General features: G+C 38.4%; 1 protein-coding gene across 1 annotated transcript; it reads right to left on the minus strand.

Annotated features, from left to right (window-relative positions):
* Positions 1-9,958: 9,958 nt before the first annotated feature.
* On the minus strand, positions 9,959-12,261 carry LOC114472347 (uncharacterized). Its single transcript, XM_028461573.1, has 4 exons — positions 12,016-12,261; positions 11,521-11,679; positions 10,856-10,948; positions 9,959-10,292 (listed from the first exon to the last, which is right to left on the minus strand). Exons 1-4 carry the CDS (start codon positions 12,175-12,177, stop codon positions 9,966-9,968), a joined length of 741 nt encoding a protein of 246 aa, XP_028317374.1. The 5' UTR covers positions 12,178-12,261; the 3' UTR covers positions 9,959-9,965.
* Positions 12,262-20,858: the final 8,597 nt, after the last annotated feature.

The raw sequence follows: 20,858 nt of genomic DNA on the forward strand, positions 1-20,858 counted from the left end.
TGAATATATACTTTAGTTTTGGGTAAGTTTGTCATTTCAAATACCCTAGTGTTCCCAGTTTATGAACCTGAAAGTTGTGTTCAGTTTTGATTTAATCAGTTATCTGACAGGGATTGTTCTTTGCTATGGTTGGAACAAAAAGGTTCTTAAAGGTCCAGTATTATGCCCATGCCTATCTTCAATTCTTCTAAGAACCCCAACAACATAGTATTTGAGATTTATTTTCCAAAACTTGCCTGTTTTCCAGAGTTTTAGCCGAAAAGTCACTTTCAGACCGCTTCTAAGAACAGGCTGTTTCTGGGCCTTCATGCACATGCATGAGTGGACGTAGACGCAGACTCAACGCCACAGCTTTATTACTATAGCAATTGTCTTTTGCTATCCACACATTCCTGTTCTTGTTTTCAGCCAAAAAAGGCACATTACAGTAAAACACATGGCAATTTACATGGCTATTGTAATTGTGAGTCCAACAAATGCTGCTTCAGGGTGTGTGTGTGTGTGTGTGTGTGTGTGTGTGTGTGTGTGTGTGTGTGTGTGTGTGTGTGTGTGTGTGTGTGTGTGTGTGTGTGTGTGTGTCTGTGTGTGTGTGTGTGTGTGTGTGTGTGTGTGTGTGTGTGTGTGTGTGTGTGTGTGTGTGTGTGTGTGTGTGTGTGTGTGTGTACGGCAGCAGCAGCGGAGTCAGTCAGCTGTTTCAAACACTGACCGGAGTGTTAAGCTGCAAAGTCACTTTCTTGTCCTCCTCACTACTTCTAACCACAGGAATAGTGCATTTAAGGTGATAGTAATGTTTTTTGTTGTCCGCACACACAGACGTTCCTTGCTTTTTAGGTAGACTAGTACAGTGCCCGTCGGAAGTATGCACTCATGTGGGAGCTTCAGTCGAGTTAATTATGGCCAAATGAGTATATGTTTGAAGATTGGATGTACAAAGAGGTGTACATACTCTGTACTCTAGTATTATAAAGGGTTTATTTGCAGGTGCAAAATAAAACATTGTGTGCAATTTTCCTGGTTTAATTCTATGGGACATGAACATGATAAATGTGTTTGTTGTTTTTTTTAACTCACTTTTGTTTAGTGTAATTTTCTGTAATGTATGTTTTTTGGAGTCATTATGTGTATTGGTGTATCTTTCTGTTGTGTTTTTGCATAATTATAGTTTTTTGTTGCCATTGTAGTGTGATTCTGTTGTCATTTTGTGTATTTTTTTGTATAAATGTTTAATTTTGTGTATTTTTTGTATAAATATTTAATTTTGTGTATTTTTATGCATTTCTGTTGTAATTGTGTGTACTTTTTGTATAAATATTGTTTAGTTTTTTGTTTTATTTTACACATTTAGTATATTTTTATTATAAATACTGTGTGTGTCTACATCCATCTCCTCCGTGCACCCGCATTGTATTTTTCTGTAATGTATATGAACATGATAAATGTGTTTGTTGTTTTTTTTAACTCACTTTTATATTTTTTTGTTTGGTGTATTTTTCTGTAATGTATGTTTTTTGGAGTCATTATGTCTATTTGTGTATCTTTCTGTTCTGTTTTTGTATAATTATAGTTTTTTGTTGCCATTGTAGTGTGATTCTGTTGTCATTTTGTGTATTTTTTGTATAAATATTTAATTTTGTGTATTTTTATGCATTTCTGTTGTAATTGTGTGTACTTTTTGTATAAACATTGTATAGTTTTTTGTTTTATTTTATTTAGTATATTTTTTATTATAAATACTGTGTGTGTGTGTGTGTGTGTGTGTGTGTGTGTGTGTGTGTGTGTGTGTGTGTGTGTGTGTGTGTGTGTGTGTGTGTGTGTGTGTGTGTGTGTGTGTGTGTGTTTAGATTCATCTCCTCCGTGCACCCGGATTGTATTTTTCTGTAATGTATATTTTTTGGAGTCGTGTATTTTTTATTCTTTCAGTTGTCTTTTTGTGCATTTTTTTTGTGTTTCACTTTACTCATTTAGTATATTTTTATTATAAATAAATAAATACCGTGTGTGTCTGTTCCGTGAAATGTTTGAGACGCTGATAACCAAACTCCATAGACATTGTAGCGCCGATCAGAAAAACAATAAAACTGCGCAAAACAGAACGTAAAGCTCCAAAGTAAATTAAGTAAGTAAATTAAAGGGGACATATCATGCTAAATCCACTTTTGTAGCCCTTAAATGCATTTTGTTGTATATTTAGAGTGCTTAGAAGCACAGAAAAAATCAAATTAGTCTCTTCAGGTGCTCCGTAGATATCTTTATATTCTGTTTTTGCTCATATTTTTCAATCTGTTTCGATTTTTCTATTCTCTATTACGTTTTTTGAACTATTACATCACAGTATTTGCAGCGGAACTGCCAAATTAGTACATCAACTAAAGGTCCAACACTTCGAGCAATCCGCCATTTTTATTTCTCGCTTTTATTTTGTAGTCCAAGCTCAAGGATGCCGAAGTTACGAGAGGATAAGTCAAAATGTTTGGTTGCTGAATGTAGTAACCCACATGCTTCATTACACCGTCTCCCAGCATCAGAACCTTTTCAAAGTGCCTGGTTGAGTTTTATTTTTCACGGAAATGTACCCACATCTGTGGGTAAGGTCATTTTTGTGTGCACGCAGCACTTCAAGGATGACTGCTTCAGCAACCTCCGCCAGTATAAAGAAGGATTTGCCGAAAACCTTTGTCTGATTGAGGGTTCAATTCCTTCTATCTTTGGAGACAACGAACAGAGCACTTCCGTAAGCTGTAAATAACGCTAAAAAGTGTGATGATAAGACGTCCCTGTCATTGTTTTGTTAGCATTAGCAGTTGCACCGTCTTCAGACTGCATCTGTTAGCTCTGTGTGCTCGTTTTAGATCCTTGATGATATGGCCTACGTGATTTAATTTAAGTCTAAAGTTTTCATTAGTCATTTCATTTTGCCGTTTTTGTCTTTGAAAAGACATTGTATTAAAATGCATTTCGTGACGTTAGCTTGGCGCTAGCGTTAGGTCGGTGCTTGTGTTAGCTCACTTGTTAGGGTTTTGCAGGTTCATCATCTTCATTTTGATCTCGCTCCGCTGGGTCAGACTCTGGCTGGAACATGTAAGGCTGGATGGACAAGTCTTCTGTTGTTGACATTTTGTAAATAACCTCTGAATAAAAAGATTATGCGCCGCTACATAGCCATATCTCTTCTATCAAACTACAAAAATGGCCGAGCAGGGTGGAGTTGAACCGAGTGTCACCTGAAGAGGGGGCGGGGTATGAAGTGTCTCATTTGCATTTAAAGAGACCGCACCAAAACGAGTTGCTCTCAGAAGCACTTCAGAAAAGGGGCCTGTGGAGCTATAATAATGAGGAATTCAGAACCAAGCATTGCAGTTCTGCTTTATATAGACCACAACTGTATGATTTATATGTAAAAAGGAAGGATTTAAAACCATGATATGTCCCCTTTAAAGTATTACCTTCAATTCGGCTGTCTTTTTAAAAAAAAACAAAAATCATTTTTACCTTCGAACCGAGTGGTCAGAGCTTAGCTTCCATGCACGGCACCACAGAGAATCCGCAGTTTTCCAGATGGAGTATTGAACGGGTTGAGGTCAAAACTGACTCTAGTGAAACAGCGCGTTATTATATGGTTTAAACAATGGGAAACGTGTCTGCAAAAGACTCACCGGTGGCTGACAGTTTCAAATGATCTATTCAGAGAGCTCCCGTGTTTGAGAAGCTAACGATAGCATGGCACAGGAGGAAGTGGAGGAGGAGTGGCCGCACACGTGACTCTTGCTCGCGTGAGGAGCTGTGTAGTGAAATAGATATAGATGGTGCGCTAGCGCCCCCTCACACCCTGAGGTCAAAAGTTGAATAGGCTTCATTTCGGGGCCGTCCAGAAGTCAAATAAAATTAAAATAAACATTTTGAAATGATCAAATTACTCCAAAATAACAGATACACACACTCGGGGTATTTGGAACCCTTTGACCAATAACATAAATTCATAAATTATATGTAAAATCATAATTATATGTAAAACCCGATTTTAAAAGTACTTGGATCAGACCATGCGTGGTATCAACGGAAAGGTCTGGTTCTCCCGAGAGTCTGAAACGCACAATTTTTGGGCCGAAAAAGAGAGTACATTTTGAGTAAAACGTTGCATCAGTGGACAGGTTTTATTCCCCTGAGTCTGAATATGTGCTTGGTTTTCGTATAGACTCTAAAGGTGTTTTTTTTTTTTTTTTAACTTTTCCGTTGTGGCTTTTGTTGGTGTGTTGTGTTTTGTGGCCCTTCTATATTTTTGTTCCAGGGAGCCACTGAAGCAGCTTTACTCTGGTCATAGTCAGAAACATGGACATCATTGATTAAAAGGCAGAGGGAGCACTGAACGCTTTGCACATCATAAACCTTGTCAAATGTCACTAAAATGCTCTCACTTCACCCCTGACTGCCCTGATTGGGCAGTTGGCCTCGAACACATTTTTTAGTTGTGCAATAAACATGTATAAATGATCACATAAATCTGTATACAAAGAGAGACGATCTTGGGATCCCACCGTTATTACCTTTACCAAGCAGACCTTGACATCAGCAGCAGCAGAGCGGCTCTAAGAGACCTGATGTTTCATTGACAGTTAAACCTCTGCAAACCAGTTTGTCTCACTGCCCCACTGCCTTCATCTGCTTTTTAGGGGGGCAAGCCCGCGGGGCCTAAGGACCGCGCATGTGCATATGCGGTATCCAGGACCAGCAGTGCTGGGAAACCTGTTGTTTTTTTTTTCCTATTTTTATAGTTTATTTTTTAATTCTTTCATTTGTAAAAGTAGTAGTGTAGGCTAAACAGTGCAAGGGAGGGTGGTGCAATTCGGAGGGTTGGTCCAGACCCCTCAGCTTACCTTGTACGCAAAAACTCACGTACGTCTACCAGCAGGTGGCGCTATAACCAAGGTCAACGCGTTTTGGCCTATAACTCACACATTCAAAAAGCTCATATCCACAGATTTCCTGAATAGCACTGAATCACCTGGGCTGGGCCACACCCATTTCTGCCTATAATTTGGTAGCACAAAATTGCAAAAACTGGAAAACCATTATTATTATTATTATTGTTATTATTATTATTATTATTATTATTATTATTATTATTATTATTATTATTATTATTATTATTATTATACAGTATCCTGGTGAAAATAAATGCTAACAACACCAAATCTGAGATCCTTGTTTGGCAGGTTACTGTGGGGGTGTGAGCTAAATTTGAATAATGTTGGCCAATCGGGGGCACTGCAAATATGGGAACTTCATATGTCTTAAATGGCAAGACAGATTTTTACCAAATTTGGTGAGTATGACCTTGGGTTGCTCCTGAGGCCATAACTCAGTTAATCGGGATTGGTCAAAGTGGGCGTGGCTTATTACAACATAAACAACAAACATTTATTTCAGCTGAAGTATTATGTTGAGGGCTGTGAAATGTAAAGGCTATATAGAAGAGCACACAGACCATCCATACCAAAAATGTGCAATGGGCGCAAACGTATTTTGGCCTGTAACGTTCACATTTTAAATCACATCTTCATAAACTTTATATCTACGTATTCCCCAATCAAAAAACCTACTTTTTCGAACTCCTAGTGTTTGTATCTACAGCAAATTTTTTTCTACATACAATCATCAGACTTCGCTCATATCTACAGATTTCCTAAATAGCAGTGAATCAACTGGGTTGGGCCACGCCCATTACTATTACAACACTGCAAAAAGCACGTCCGCCTCACAGCAAGAAGGTTCTGGGTTCAAGCCCTGGGGTGGAAACCTGAGTCTTTTCTGTGTGGAGTTTGCATGTTCTCCCCGTGCTGCGTGGGGTTCCTCCGGGTACTCCGGCTTCCTCCCACAATCCAAAAACATGACTGTAAGGATGATTGGGGTCTCTAAATAAGGCCCATAGGAGTGAATGAGAGTGAGTGGTTGTTTGTCTGTGTTGCCCTGGGATGGACTGGCGCCCTGTCCAGGGTGTACCCCTGCCCAGCGCCCATTGGCACCGGCAGACCCCTGCGATCCTGGGAGACAGGAGCAAGTGGGTTTGAAGATGAATGGACGGTTTGGTGTCAAATGAATTTGTGAATCAGTGCTGCACTGATGGATATGGAAACAAACTGCAGGGATTAACTGTGTCTTGTAAATTGGGACAAGCTTCAGTTAACAAAGCTGATAAATTCAATACAGAAGCACAATATGTCACAGCAGATGGAGACACCATGTGTATGTGAGCTCTATTCAACTGTTGATAATCAATTAAATTACATTTAAGTGCCAGTTACCATTATATACTGTGTGTGCATGCAACAAGACTAGAGATCATTTTAAATTGTGTTTTTTTTATTTTTATCTTTTATTTTTATTACAATTGGGCACTCCCAAGGAAGTTGTGTGATGAATGTGACATCTGATCAGATGTAGAGCTGTAAACCTTCCAATACGCTTCTTAAAGGGGACATATCATGCTAAATCCACTTTTTTAGCCCTTAAATGCATTTTGATGTATATTTAGATTGTTTAGAAGTACAGAAAAGTTCAAATTAATCTCTTCAGGTGCTCCGTTGATATCTTTATATTCTGTTCTGGTCATATTTTTTAATCTGTTTCGATTTTTCGATTCTCTATTACGTTTTTTGAACAATAACGTCAGCGGATCTGCCAAATTCAGACATCGACTCCAGGCCCAACACTTCGAGCAATTCGCCGTTTTTATTTCTCGCTTTTATTTTGTAGTCCAAGCTCAAGGATGCCGAAGTTACGAGAGGATAAGTCAAAATGTTCGGTTGTTGGATGTAGTAACCCACACGCTTCATTACACTGTCTCCCAGCATCAGAACCTTTTCAAAGTGCCTGGTTGAGTTTTATTTTTCACGGAAATGTACCCACATTTCATAAGGTCATTTTTGTGTGCGCGCAGCACTTCAAGGATGACTGCTTCTGCAACCTCCGCCAGCATAAAGAAGGATTTGCTGAAAGACTTTGTCTGATTGAGGGGTCAATTCCTTCTATCTTTTGAGACGACGAACAGAGCACTTCGGTAAGCTGTAAATAACGCTAAAAAGTGTGATGATAAGACGTACCTGTCATTGTTTTGTTAGCATTAGCAGTTGCACCGTCTTCATATGTTAGCACTGTGTGCTCGTTTTAGATCCTTGATGATATGGCCTACGTGGTTTAATTTAAGTCTAACGTTTTCATTAGTCATTTCATTTTGCCGTTTTTGTCTTTGAAAAGACTGTATTAAAATGCATTTTGTGACGTTAGCTTGGCGCTAGCGTTAGCTCGGTGCTTGTGTTAGCTCACTTGTTAAGGTTCTGCAGGTTCATCATCTTCATTTTCATCTCGCTCGGCTGGGTCCGACTCTGGCTCAAACATGTAAAGCTGGATGGACAAGTCTTCTGTTGTTGACAGTGTAAATAATCTGTGAATAAACTTTTTCTGCTCCGCTACATAGCCATATCTCTTCTATCAAACTACAAAAATGGCCGAGCAGGGTGGAGTTAAACCTGGAGAGGGGGCGGGGTATGAAGTGTCTCATTTGCATTTAAAGAGACCGCACCAAAACGAGTTGCTCTTAGAAGCACATCAGAAAAGGGGTAGAAAAGGGGTCTGGGGAGCTATAATAATGAGGAATTCAGACCCAAGCAGTGCAGTTCTGCTTTATATAGACCACAACTGTATGATTTATATGTAAAAAGGAAGCATTTAAAACCATGATATGTCCCCTTTAAGTTGTGTTTCTTTGTTTTCTCATCCCTCTGCTCCTACCCACCTCCTATCTCTTCTTCCCATACTTTATTCATATCATGTCCCTGCTGTCTTGATGAAATGAAACCAGAAGGATGTGACGGTCTGTTTGGGACTCTTTGGTTATTGTCTTTTTAATTCAAGGTTAACACTTCAATTCTATTTGGTTCAAGAAAGAAAATCAAATGATTCCTAAAAGGCAGTCATGCATCATTCAAGTATTTTCCTGTCTGCAAATCCCCTAAGAAATCATCCGTGCAACAAGTGACATCTCCTTTCATTTAAATAAAGATTGTGACAATGTTCTCCATAGTTCCTTAATCTGCATTTAAATGATTTTTCAGTTTTTTGAGAGCCTTGATGTTAAATGTGCTGAAATGAGAGAACATTTCTTCCACAGCAGTGGCGGCTGAAGATCAACAGAGAGATAAACTGTGAATCAGTTTATCTTAAAATATGTTAAAATATGAATATACTTGCTTTACCAAAGGGGACTACATATAAGTCAAAATCATTAAAATCATTTTCAGTTCTTTAAAGTAGTTTTTTTTAATTACAAATAGTTTATATAAATCCAAATAAAGGGGTAGTGCATATATATATATATATAACATTTTGTTCGTGAAAACTGAGATACTGCTTTGTTGTCATTTCTTGATGTTAATCTATTTTATTATAAATAAATCAAATCAAATTAAATCAAACATTCTTCTATATAATTTTAACTGTATAGAATTTAATACACTGTATTGTCTTCATTGAGAAGGTTTTTTTTCTTTTCTTTTTTCTTTTTTTTTAATTTTCAGGTCCGTAAGGACTTTAATCAAATTGAGATGCACTGTAAAATTCAATAAGTTGACTTTACTTAAAAAAAATATGCAAACTTGCTGCCTTAAAAAAACTAATTTTTGTTGACTTAAGTTAATTAGATTTGATTAACTTATTTATTGTCAGTTAACAATACTCAAATGAACCTAAATAATTGAATTATTATAACTTAGTAATTTTGAGTTAACAGTACTCAATTTAACTTGAATAATTGGATTGTAATAACTTGTTTATTTTGAGTTAACAGTACTCAATTTAACTTGAATAATTGGATTGTAATAACTTGTTTATATTGAGTTAACAGTACTCAATTTAACTTGAATAATTGGATTGTAATAACTTGTTTATATTGAGTTAACAGTACTCAATTTAACTTGAATAATTGGATTGTAATAACTTGTTTATTTTGAGTTAACAGTACTCAATTTAACTTGAATAATTGGATTGTAATAACTTGTTTATTTTGAGTTAACAGTACTCAATTTAACTTGAATAATTGGATTGTTATAACTTGTTTATTTTTGAGTTTACAGCACTCAATTTAACTTAAATAAATTAGATTAAAGTAACTTATTTATTGTGGGCTTTCAGTACTCAAGTGATAGCTTAGTTCTTTTAAGTTTTTCTCCATCACATTCAGCTGTTGAAATAAAACAATTCTATAATAGAATGAGAATAGAGCAGGATATAAAAACTCAAGAACAATGAATGGAATAAAAATCAATGGATTAACAGTGGGTTTAAAATTTATTTTCAAATGCTCAACAATGCATTTAACAAGACACATGGCACTTAACTGTTCTTTATGCTCGTTATGAAGGCACAAATCACCAAATGTACTACATCATTTGAATTAAACATTAGCTTCAAACAATTGAACTAAAATCTTTTAGTTACCTTGTAACATGCTGTAGCTTTGGACAAAAAAAGAAAAAAAAAGTATAAAATAATCATGTTGATCAAACAGTTAAAAGAAACATTATTTTCAGAGCAAATCTCAGAGAATCTTTATAAAATAATATTTCTTACTTCAGTAAGTTAGGTTTATGTTTGGTGCCTGTACTTTTAAATAATAATCTGAAACCCAATGACAAAACCACATTACCAAAAATAAATTCCTGTTTGTCCGCTCTTCAAAATAAAAACAAATCAAGACTGAAACCACAATTAACACTGGTTTCATCTTTTGGGCAACATTGATAAAACAAATAACACTTTTTCAAACAATACAAATATATTTGAAATTCAAATTTAACTTCAACATTATACCTAGAACATAACTTTAAACTTTAAACACGGAAAGTTAGAACTTTTTAATAGAAATAAGAACAATATTCTTACTAACAGTAAGTTGTGACACTGTATGAACTGGTCTACATCAGTAGTTTATTTTTCAAACCTAGCAATTTTGGGGGGAGGGATTTGCTTCCCAATCCAAGCATGACGGCTTGAATGAACGTGAACGTGTTTGCCATGCATTTTGGGTAATCTAAGTGAAGGGCATATATAAGCCCAAAGATGAGGCAGACTGCCTGGGGAAAGTCCCTAATATTGTCCATGACAGTACCTCCCTCAATGATGATGGCATTGGAAATGGGTTGGAAGTGCACTGCATTTAGAAGCTGTTGCTGAGGATCTTCACTGACAACTGTCAGCACCCCAACTGTCACTGAGGCGAGTACCTCTTCTTTAGTTGTATCCTGCAAAAGAAGCACACACACATGTTTTCAATCTGGCCTTCTTTTAGGGTAAAAATCCCCTGGTGCAAATAATTGACATTGTATTTTAATTCTGTAGACTGGCTTGTACCCCCTTGTGGCGCAATTTGAAACCTATTTTGAAATATGTTTCAAATAATGTAGCATCATCTATTGAATGCAACATTACACAACAACTAAGTGCTACCATGTTTAATTATAAGATTACAATTTCTCTTTGCTGACACATTCATTAAAAGCAATGTACAACACAAGGTGTGTCCAGTAGTAAAAGCAAACATTAAAATAAAATAGGTTATATTTCCAAAATACACAGGAAAATCATTTTTTTCTAACTCAGTTACTTTTCCAGGAATTTCATGATGGTGGGTACACAGTTAATTACATTTGTACTACAAACCAGTTTACTCGGGATTCTGATCAGTTTTGAGTGAAATCATAATCAACCTGATTCTGATCAACTGAAAATAATTATATTTTAAATAAAATGTGATTTGACAATACATTCAGATCAATATGTTTCATTCTTTCAATATGTTACTTACATAGCAAGTCTTGTACACTTCACTGGAGTCATCACCAAGTAGAATAGGAAGGCCTTTGAGGACAACAGAACGAAGTGCTGTCACATCTGGCGACTAAAAATACACAGAACAGACAAATTAAGAACTTCTAGCATTTTGAGGATGTGGGGGGAATACAGTGTGTTGATATACTGTTCTGTATTTACTCAGTGCATGCTTATCTTAGAGATAGGGATTTAATTTTACTAGTATAATTGTTCATATATAAACATCCCACTTTCCCTGTAAACATTTTGTGTTAATACAAAATCAACATTTTAATTAAATGTAAAATGAAATGCCCCAGTGCAAGCATTAAGCAGAAAAAGCACTCACTTGAAATGGGCAAACAACCATATGGTGGTACTTTTTTGTTACTAAGAATGACAAAAAATCCTGTTGGATGAGTAGTCCCCAACTGGTATAGGTTGGGAAAAATGATTTTAAAGAGCACATTTAAACTGTTGAAGTGATTAAGTCAGTGTACTCATGGATACATATCATTGGTCACATGTCTTGCTTGCTCTCCACAGCAGCATGTAGACAGCGTGACTTGTATGTGACAGAGGCCTACGGTGCATTGCCGCCACCCATTATAATGGAGTGTAATTTACTCAAGATCTGAAAAAGCACAACAGGACTCCTACCATCCAGTTTATGTGGCACATCAAGTCGGTCAGTTTTTGTCCTGACATTCCTTTTTTGGATCTGAAAAGTTCAATGAAGCGTGGGGTATGTTGGTCTAGGGCTTTGTAAAAGTCTCCTTCAAGATTCTTACTTGTGATGCGATTAAACTCAGCAACAACCTGAAAAATGGATAGGGGAGGGAGGGAGAGGAATAGCAACATTAAGCTTGCCATCAATCAATTTATATTGTAGCAAATCTAAGAACTTAACATATGAAACTATGGTGAATAATACATAACTACTTATAATAATACACAAATAACGTTACTTCACATAATGCTAATAAAATCATTTTACTAATTTGTATAGTGCAAGAGTTATTTTTTCATGAAGATAATGTCTGTTAATATTCCAAAGTATTAACATTTCTGACCCCACATCTTGACATGTTCAGACTGACATTTGATCTGCTGGAAACTTTATGGGGGAAGGCAGGCCTAAATGAAGTAGCTTACCTGTCTCTCAGTGAAGAGTGCTGGCCATCTTTCAACCATTCTCTGCACATCAGGCTCCTTTGTCACTATCTCTCTTCTGCGCAGTGGGAATGTTTGGTCCATCATTTTTGAGACTTGAGTGGCATTGGGTATTTTTTTCTTCAATTCCTCTACGACCAACATTCTGGCATTTTCAAGGGTTCTTTCATCATGTCCGGCAGGTAAATTAGGCAAATAATTGGCCTCACCTCTTTTTGGCCGCTTTATATTCTTGCTGGATGATTCTCCTTCTGGGTTGGATTTACTTCGTTTTTACTTCGAAATTGGGTATGTCGAAGAACTCTGGCCACTGTGTTCTTAGAGAACGTGGTGATCCAGCAATGGACAAGATCTCAGTGTCTGTTCTGCTGCAGTCTGAGTCTTCGGTGGGTGAAGACAGGGGGGTTAACTCGAGAAGCACAAGAGGAATTACTTTCAACGTAGCTCTTTCAGGCAAATCTGTCATACAAGTCAAATTGCAGAGCGCATTATTAAAGTCTGGGTCTTCATATTGGAGTTTGAAGTCATATTGCAACAACAGCTTATCCTTCAGCTGTGTCTTTAGTTCTTTAATGGAATCTGGTCTCTCATTTAAGGTTAGCTTCCTTATATCGTCATTATCTATGACAACTCGGAGCATCAATCTTTGGTCCATTTTTATGTCACCTCCTGTGAAAAAATTAGAGCTTTATCCAAGACATGCAACATGACAGTGTTTAAAACACTCAGCATAATATGTACCGTTTGAGTGTAACAAGCTGTTTGCCATCAACTCTGTAAAGTGACAGAGGAAACACATCATTTAATTCAGACAACTGAGTGACTGAGAATGTGGGCAAATGGGTGCGACAGAGGTCATACGCTCTAAGATGCTCATCATACCATGAGGTCATCAGTCGGCAGACAAATGCTACATCGGTATTAATAATGACAATATTTGCGATTTGTCTGAAATCTGGGAGCCCTGCGCAAGATCCAACAGAAATGACCATATCAGCACTGTACTTAATGCCATCAATACAAACAGAGGAAGCGACAAGTACTGTGTTCTGCTGGTTGTTCCTTTGATTGAGCCAGATTTTCACATTTTCCGGAAATGAGGAAACCATCACAGACTTCACTTTGTGAATTTCAATAGATGGCTTAAAAAAAGATGTGGCAGCTAAATGGAAGGCTATCATTTTCTGATGTTGGTTTGCTAAAGTAAGGGGTATGTTCTTAAAGTTGTGAGAGTGACGCACAACTTTCTTGAAGAACTTGTGTTTCCCCTCAAAACGCATTGTCCACACATCAGATAGAGGACCAAACGTTCGAATAAGCTGAGGGTAGTGCTCCACGTAGTGGTGCTTTGGTCGTAGCTTTTCACCTGGGAAAACCTTCTGGAACAAGTGTCTATGTTCAGAGATTTTGCTATCAAGAAAGCACAAGGACTCTTCTGTAAAGCTTGTGGATACTGACAATTCCACCACATCTTTTAAGATCATTAAAACCTCCCAGGTTTCATCACCATTTGGAATGTGTTGACCAATCAATAATGGCAGAAGTCGGAGAAGAGTCCAATTTTCGTGACCGTTCCCCCCAATTGTTAACTTTGAGGAGAACGTCTTTGGAATGAGCTGGGGTTGATTTGTTCGGTCTGAAAATGTGTATGGGAACTGTTTAATAGCATTATTGAGGGCCTCAAAGGAGAAGATTCCCTTCGATATCAGTGACTTTAAGCACAGGGCCATTTCTCTTGGAACAATACCCTCCAGAAGATCATGCAAAATGTCTGGAGGGTAACCATTAACAACATGAAAATGTTGCAAGCTTTCACTAAGTGGACAGCTTCCTTTAACACCATATTGCTGAGCCTTGGTTGAATCCTGTGAAACCTCTTGCAAATGTTTGTCATGGTTTTCTTTTGTTCTTTGTTGAAAACAGCCTGTCCGTACTTCCTTATGCTGTATTTCTTCCCGCTTGGCCATACAGAATCGACACACTTGGCTAACTGTGAAGCTTTCAAAAAACCCTCCCAAAGAATGGGCAGCAAGATTGTCTGCTGCCACAAATAACACAGTGCCCTTAACAGTGGCTCCTAACTGTTCAATATATATGCCTTGTTGCTCAAGAAAAACAAGGTCCTGAATGAGAGGGCGGAGAATTTCAAAGTAGCCATGGTGTTTGATGTTGTTGGCCTTGCAAAGCAGAGCAAGCTGAATGGAATGAAGAGACGAGCGATGTTTAGGGTGTAAATTGCTAAGTACCCAGTAGATGGCAGTTTGCTTGTGTTTTTTTCTAGAGGTTCCCAAGGGATTAGCCACCTCAAAATCATCAATATACAGGCAAAGAGCGACCCTGAACTCTTCCTCATTCAAGAAAGCATTGTCTTTGAAGCGGGCCCCATCTCTATAAGATTTGTATCCCTCTGACACAGTTGCCTCATGTGACATGGTCTTTTCCAGAATTTCTCTATTGCTCAGCAATGTTTGCAACATTTTTAGTACGGGGACATAAACAACAGTCTGCTTGTCATTTGATAGAACAAACTCAACTGGCGTGACCAAAGAGAATTCCCTTGAAATGTATGATTTTCGCCTGTTAGCAGTTGACAATGATCCTCCATCTGAAGTGAATTTGAGGAATACATTATTCTCAGTGACCACTCGATCTATCTCATTAACCAAAACATCATCAACATTTGCACAATGAGTATGTAGAGTTCTTCGAATAAAAGAATGTAGCAATGGCTTGGATAACAAATATATTTGGTTGATCTGATCTATGAACTCTTGCAAGGCAGTTTCAGAGATGTTAAGAATAGACGACATTTTCAGAAACAGAGCAGCTACATTGCGTTCCAACTGATTCTCTACGTCCTCCACATCTTCATTCAGCACAGCAACTTCACACTCAATATCATCAACTTCAGAATCACTCTCCTCCAGCTGAACACTCACATTAGTTGGAAGTTCTTCAACTACATTTTCTGAAACAATTTCAAGTTTAAATGCATTCCTGTTGGGCATCTGATGTTCTTTGCTTTTGTGTGCAGTGAAGGTCGAATAAACACTACTCTGAAAGTTACAGTCTTGATATGGGCAAGAAACCATTTGCCTCAGCTTAAGATGTTTTCGCAAATGGGTGAAGAAGCCTGCTTCTGTGCAAGGCTCCACGAAGTTGCACAACTGACAGTGAAATGCAGTTTCTCCACTTTTGCCAGCATCCTTTTGATTGTGCCAAGTTGATAGGTGTACTTTGAGTGCATTAAAAGATTTAAATGTGCAAAGGCATTCCTTATGAAGGCATGGGAGTAGGGATGTCCGTGTATGGTATCCATGTTTTAAGCGGTAATGCTTTAGCAAGTAGCCTCGCTTTTCAGTAATAAATGTGCAGTACTTACAAGTCCACTGCATCAGATAATACTGCTCTGGTTGACCTGGAAAGACAAGATAATTTTAGCATTGAGCACATGTAAATAATAATAATAAAGTTCAAATTTTACTTTACTGCCATAAATTAAAATGTGCAGTTATTTTATATATATATATACAGATTTTTTTAAATCACAAACTAAAAGGTGAAATCATTTTTTTTTTTTTAAATTAATGTAATTGATTATTTTTGATCAAATGGATAACAAAATATATAATCCAACTGTAGTGGTGTTATTTTATGTCTATTACCCCAACCCATGAAAAAAATACAAATAATGAATGATATACCTTTAATTGCTGAGACTGGGTAATGGGTGAACAGTTGACCCTCTGCTTCAGCCTGAATGGGGGACTGTGAAAAGGAATATCCAATTAAGGCAATAATTTCAAATATATACCCATACATGACTAACCTTCAACAAATCACTGTCATAACTGTGTCCAAATATCAGAGATATGTATTTTATAGCTTATTTTATATTGAATTGCTCATTTTAGTATAGTGCTTTTGCCATTTCACAGAGCAGCACGAATGCAGTTAGACACATTCTGAGTGTGCCCTAATCCAGACCTTCCCCTAAACAAGACATCCTACAGAACTCATTCACACGTGCTGTCCCTGAGAGGAGTAAAAGACAAAACAAGCTTAACACTGGTTTACACTATAAAATCCTGAGAGAATTTAATTATTCAAGTCACCAATTCTTTTTAAAAAGGTGAAAATGTAATCTAAGATGGTACATTGCAATCCAATAAGAAACTTTTTCAACACAAAATTATAAACACAGAACTAGGCATCAATATGGTGCCACTAATAATCTATTGCAGGAGATTATATACAGATTTTCATAATTTCTATCATTCTATATTAATAACTGAGTTTAGTGATATAAATGTAATGATATAGAATAAAGTATATATAAAGATAATAAAGATATAAAATAAAATATTCTGTAAACGTCAATAAAATACCTCAAACGTTCAGATCAAGATTGTTCACTAAAGCACAAAAAACACTTAATGCACATGATGTGTCCTATATTATATAACTCAAAGTTAGTAATAATAATATTTTTTTCTCGTGTGCCATGGTTTATTCTTTGTAGCTATCCTAAATCGTAAAAATGTGTTTTATTTAGTAAATTAAAAATGTGTATAATTTAAACCTAATGAAATAAAATAAATGGTTGATAATTTTATTCATTTAATGATAATTGTTTAATAATATTAATTTTATTTTTCTCAATCATGTTATTTTTTTTAGTGTAATAATTGAACTTGTAATCACATTTCGATTAATTGTACAGCCCTACTAGAAAGAATGAGAACAGCTCCAAATATACAGCCAGGCCTGACTCTCCACTGTGAGACCATGTTTGAAGGGATGCAATAACATGGGGCACGCCATCCACTCCTCTGATTGATTAATGCATGTTCAAATAGCTTCAAATCAGTGCAGGTTGATCAGACGGGGGTAGCAGTATATACGGAGAAAATCACGTGCAAGTAGAAATGACACGTGCGCAGAGCAGCAGCTGCTGCAGCGCACATCCAATTAAGGTCATGCACTGGACCCAATAAGGTCCGTGTATTTCACGGCCATCCGTGTTTCGTTTACAAATAAAACACTTTCTCTCTCACTTGTGTCAAAGCGGGACAATGTCTCAATTTGCGGGACGTGTGAAAAGCACTAAAAATGCGGGACTGTCCCGCGCAAAGCGGGACATCTGGTCACCCTACACACAGTTTGCTATCACACAACCACAAGAGGAGAGAGGAAAAAAGAGTATAATATGTACTTACCAAAGTGAACTCAACACAAGTACTCCCACAACGCCAACGAAACTTCAAAATGCGCGCCACTCACCACTCTCTGAGCATCCAATATGGCCGTTTGCGTGTACGGGAATGTTCTGGAAAGCGCGAAGTTGACGAGGTAGATCTGCGCATGTCTGAAAGAACCCGCAAAGGACACTGGGTACAATTAATTATTTTTTCTAATTTGACTTAACTAGGATACATTAAGTTAAGCAAGTTCTTCAACTCCAAATTACTGCTTACTTATTTAAAACTAGTGTTCATAACAAGTTGATGAAAACTGAGTTTGGTTCACTTATCATATTTAATTAATTTGAATGTTAGCATTTACAGTGTGAGGCAAAATGGCTCCTTTTAAAGTATAGGTTGCAGACCCCTGTCCTAAAATATGTCTAAAGACTCAGCTTTGGGGCCCCTCGTGGCTCATAGGGCTTGATAGTGGTTAGCATGTCCGCTTCATAGCAAGAAGGTTCTGGGTTCAAGACCTGGGGTCCTTTCTGTGTGGAGTTTGCATGTTCTCCTCGTGCTGCGTGGGTTTCCTCCGGGTACTCCGGCCTCCTCCCACAATCCAGAAACATGACTGTAAGGTTGATTGGGGTCTCTAAAAATGGCCCATAGGAGTGAATGAGAGTTGTTTGTCTGTGTTGCCCTGCCAGGTTGCCCTGTCCAGGGTGTACCCCCGCCCAGCGCCCAATGAGAGCCGGAGATTGGCACCGGCAGGAGCAAGTGGGTTTGAAGATGGATGGTTTTGAAGCAAAGCTAAGCTCACAGGAGATGAATTATGCTCCCACGATGTTTTTTTTTTTTTTTTTTCTTTGCACTCAAAAATAATTTTAAACAAAAGCTTAAAATTATTACAACTATTTTATGAATAACATTACCTGTGGCTGAGATATTAATACTAGGCATGGGTTTCATATGGCAGGAAAGGAGTCCAAAAGGTTCTTTGTTGACTTTTGTTGACTCAGCATTCAATTTGTTAAAAGAAGAAGAAAAAAGGGGTAAATCTACTGCTCGGGGGCGGCTCCACTAGCAGCATCCCCTTGGTGCCCTAAGCAGCCGTCGTCCTTGGGCAAGCTGCTGCCGGTGCTGTTTCTGTTATGGTACCTTCTGGCCTGGGATCCCCCCGCTTGCTACCTGTCCTGCACGGTCCTGGCCGTCTCCTGGGCGTGGGCCTCTGCTCCTCCGCTGGGAGGGTTGGGTGCTGGGGCATTGGCAGGGTGCCTCTGGGTTGGGGTTGGTGGCAGGGTGCGCTGGGTCCCCGGGTACTTGGTGCTTTTTCGGGTGTGTGTGTGGGGGCGGTGGCTGCTCCCCGGCCTGCGTAACCAAGCCAGAAGTAAAGTAGCGGAAATAAGGTTTTTCTTCAGGTTGAGAAAACTACCCTCCTCTAGGGAGCTAGCTGAGATTATATTGCGTAAGGTGTTTCCTATACATGGACTCCCCAAGAACGTGGTCTCTGATCGAGGCCCTCAATTCATTTCTCACTTCTGGCGTGCTTACTGTTCTTTAATAGGAGCTACCATCAGCTCTCCTCTGGTTACCAGTCTAACGGCCAGGCCGAGTGTCAGGTGTCTCTTTTTGGATGTTTTGTCAGATGAGTGATGGGTGTGTGTGCCCCTTACTGTTCCTCCTCCAGTTGCATTCTATCAGAATTAGGCTCCAAGGTGTATTTAAGCCCTGTCTGATTTGAGTGGTGTTGTTGGTACGTCGTCTTTTGTTTGTTAGTTTGAGAAGTGAGCAAACCTGTGCTGTCCTCCGAGGTTGTCTTCCTCTGACGGTACCTGACGCCCCCCGTCTTCTCCATCCATGGTCTCCTTCTACATATTCCCACAGATCCTCATCTCCAGCCTCAGAAGCCTGTGTGTGTTCTTCTCCGGGCCAAAGGGTTACCCTTCGTTTGGAGTTTGACGCTGCGTGAACACGTACTGTTTTTGGAAAGCCTGCAAAATAAATCGGTTTGACACTCACGTCTGCATCTGGGTTGTGCTTGTCTGATTGTGACATTTTTACGTGTGTGGACTTTGAAACTAACGTGACACCATAGCCCCTCCCTCCTCTGCTTAGCGCAGACAGAGACACAGATATTGACCAATCAAACGCTGCTTGAAGAGTTAAAAGAAAAGAGAGAGAAACACAAAGCTCTCATCGTTCACGTCAAAGAGCCGGCTCTCAGACCGACACATCACTAACACACAGTGTGCACACCCATGGCAGTGGTGGCTGGCTGCTTTCCGCTTTTGAAAAAACACGAGGGGAATTAGCAAGCACTTGGTTTATTTACACTGTTACGTATCACATTGCAATTTGTAGTGGGTATACGGAAATTCTGGGGCTTTCTTAGTGGTTATAAGACGTATACCTGCGTATCACGTAAACTACACCGCTGACCCTCGGTGTGAGCTACACTACTGTCATAACAACATAATCAAGTACCATCTTTGTGTTTTTAACCAGCTAACAGCAGAGCATGCATTTAGCTGATGCATTGTCAAATACGCTGTAATGTAGGAACAGACTGTGTGCAGTGCAGGGAACATGTTCAAAAGACAAAAGTCTCTCTGCTGCATCATATTTCTTGTCCTATCTGTGCTTTGCTTACTATATTTTAAGTTTCAAGTAGCAGTAAAAAGCTCACCTCCAACGCTGCAAATGATGAGACCATAGTTGAGACGTGCATGTAAACAATACCAAGACAGATGTATGTGTTGTTACCTTGTGTCAGGTGATAACTCTCTTTATCACTGAGTCTCAGCCGTGGCTTGTGTCTGGAGGTAGTTGCAGAACAAAGTCCACTTACCCTGCTGTGATGATGATGCTATTTTCAGCACGTAGACACCAAAGCTGAATGTTCATTATGAATCCACGTCATCCATTTGTACCGCGTTTATCTGAGGACGGTAATTTTCAGGTCAGCGGTGTGGCAAAATGATAAAACTAACTACGAAACGCTAAACATTAATATTAATGTTTCAATAAATCAGTGTAAATATTCATAGTCAGTAATCTGTAGTTTACACCCTTACCTGTGTAACAGCTGGCTGACACTGGTTAAAGCTCAGATTTACACCCTCAATTCAATGTCTATTTAATATGGTAACATTAATTGTACTTGATAATTGAATTATTTTATCAATTACTCTAAGTAATTAATTATTTATTAACTCATATTTGACCACATCTGACCCAGTTTGGAGCACAACAAGAATAAAGTTGGGCACACACTGCAACATTTTTTGAGCCAATTTGTTGCTTGTGCATCTATTTTTGGGATCGGGCCGAGTCTCGGCTAAATCGTGTTGTGCATCATGTAGTATACATAGGGTCACAAGAAGCGATTAACACCTCACGACCAGCTCCTGATCAGCAATCCTATGGTTGTAAGAAAATCAAACATGTTTGAAATCCTGGTCGCTTCCCATGAGGATATCTCACAGTTGAAGCAGTGGCACGGACCGGCTTATCTCAAACTCTCACACTACGCATGCGGAAACACCGTAGGACCGCTGTAGAACTGTAGTGCCCACATCTGTCCAGCCAGTTCCTGGTCCATCACATCGCCGCCTTTTGTTTTTAAAGCTATTTTTATTGAGA

Source organism: Gouania willdenowi, chromosome 11 (assembly GCF_900634775.1).
Source record: "Gouania willdenowi chromosome 11, fGouWil2.1, whole genome shotgun sequence".
NCBI classification, from domain to species: domain Eukaryota; kingdom Metazoa; phylum Chordata; class Actinopteri; order Blenniiformes; family Gobiesocidae; genus Gouania; species Gouania willdenowi.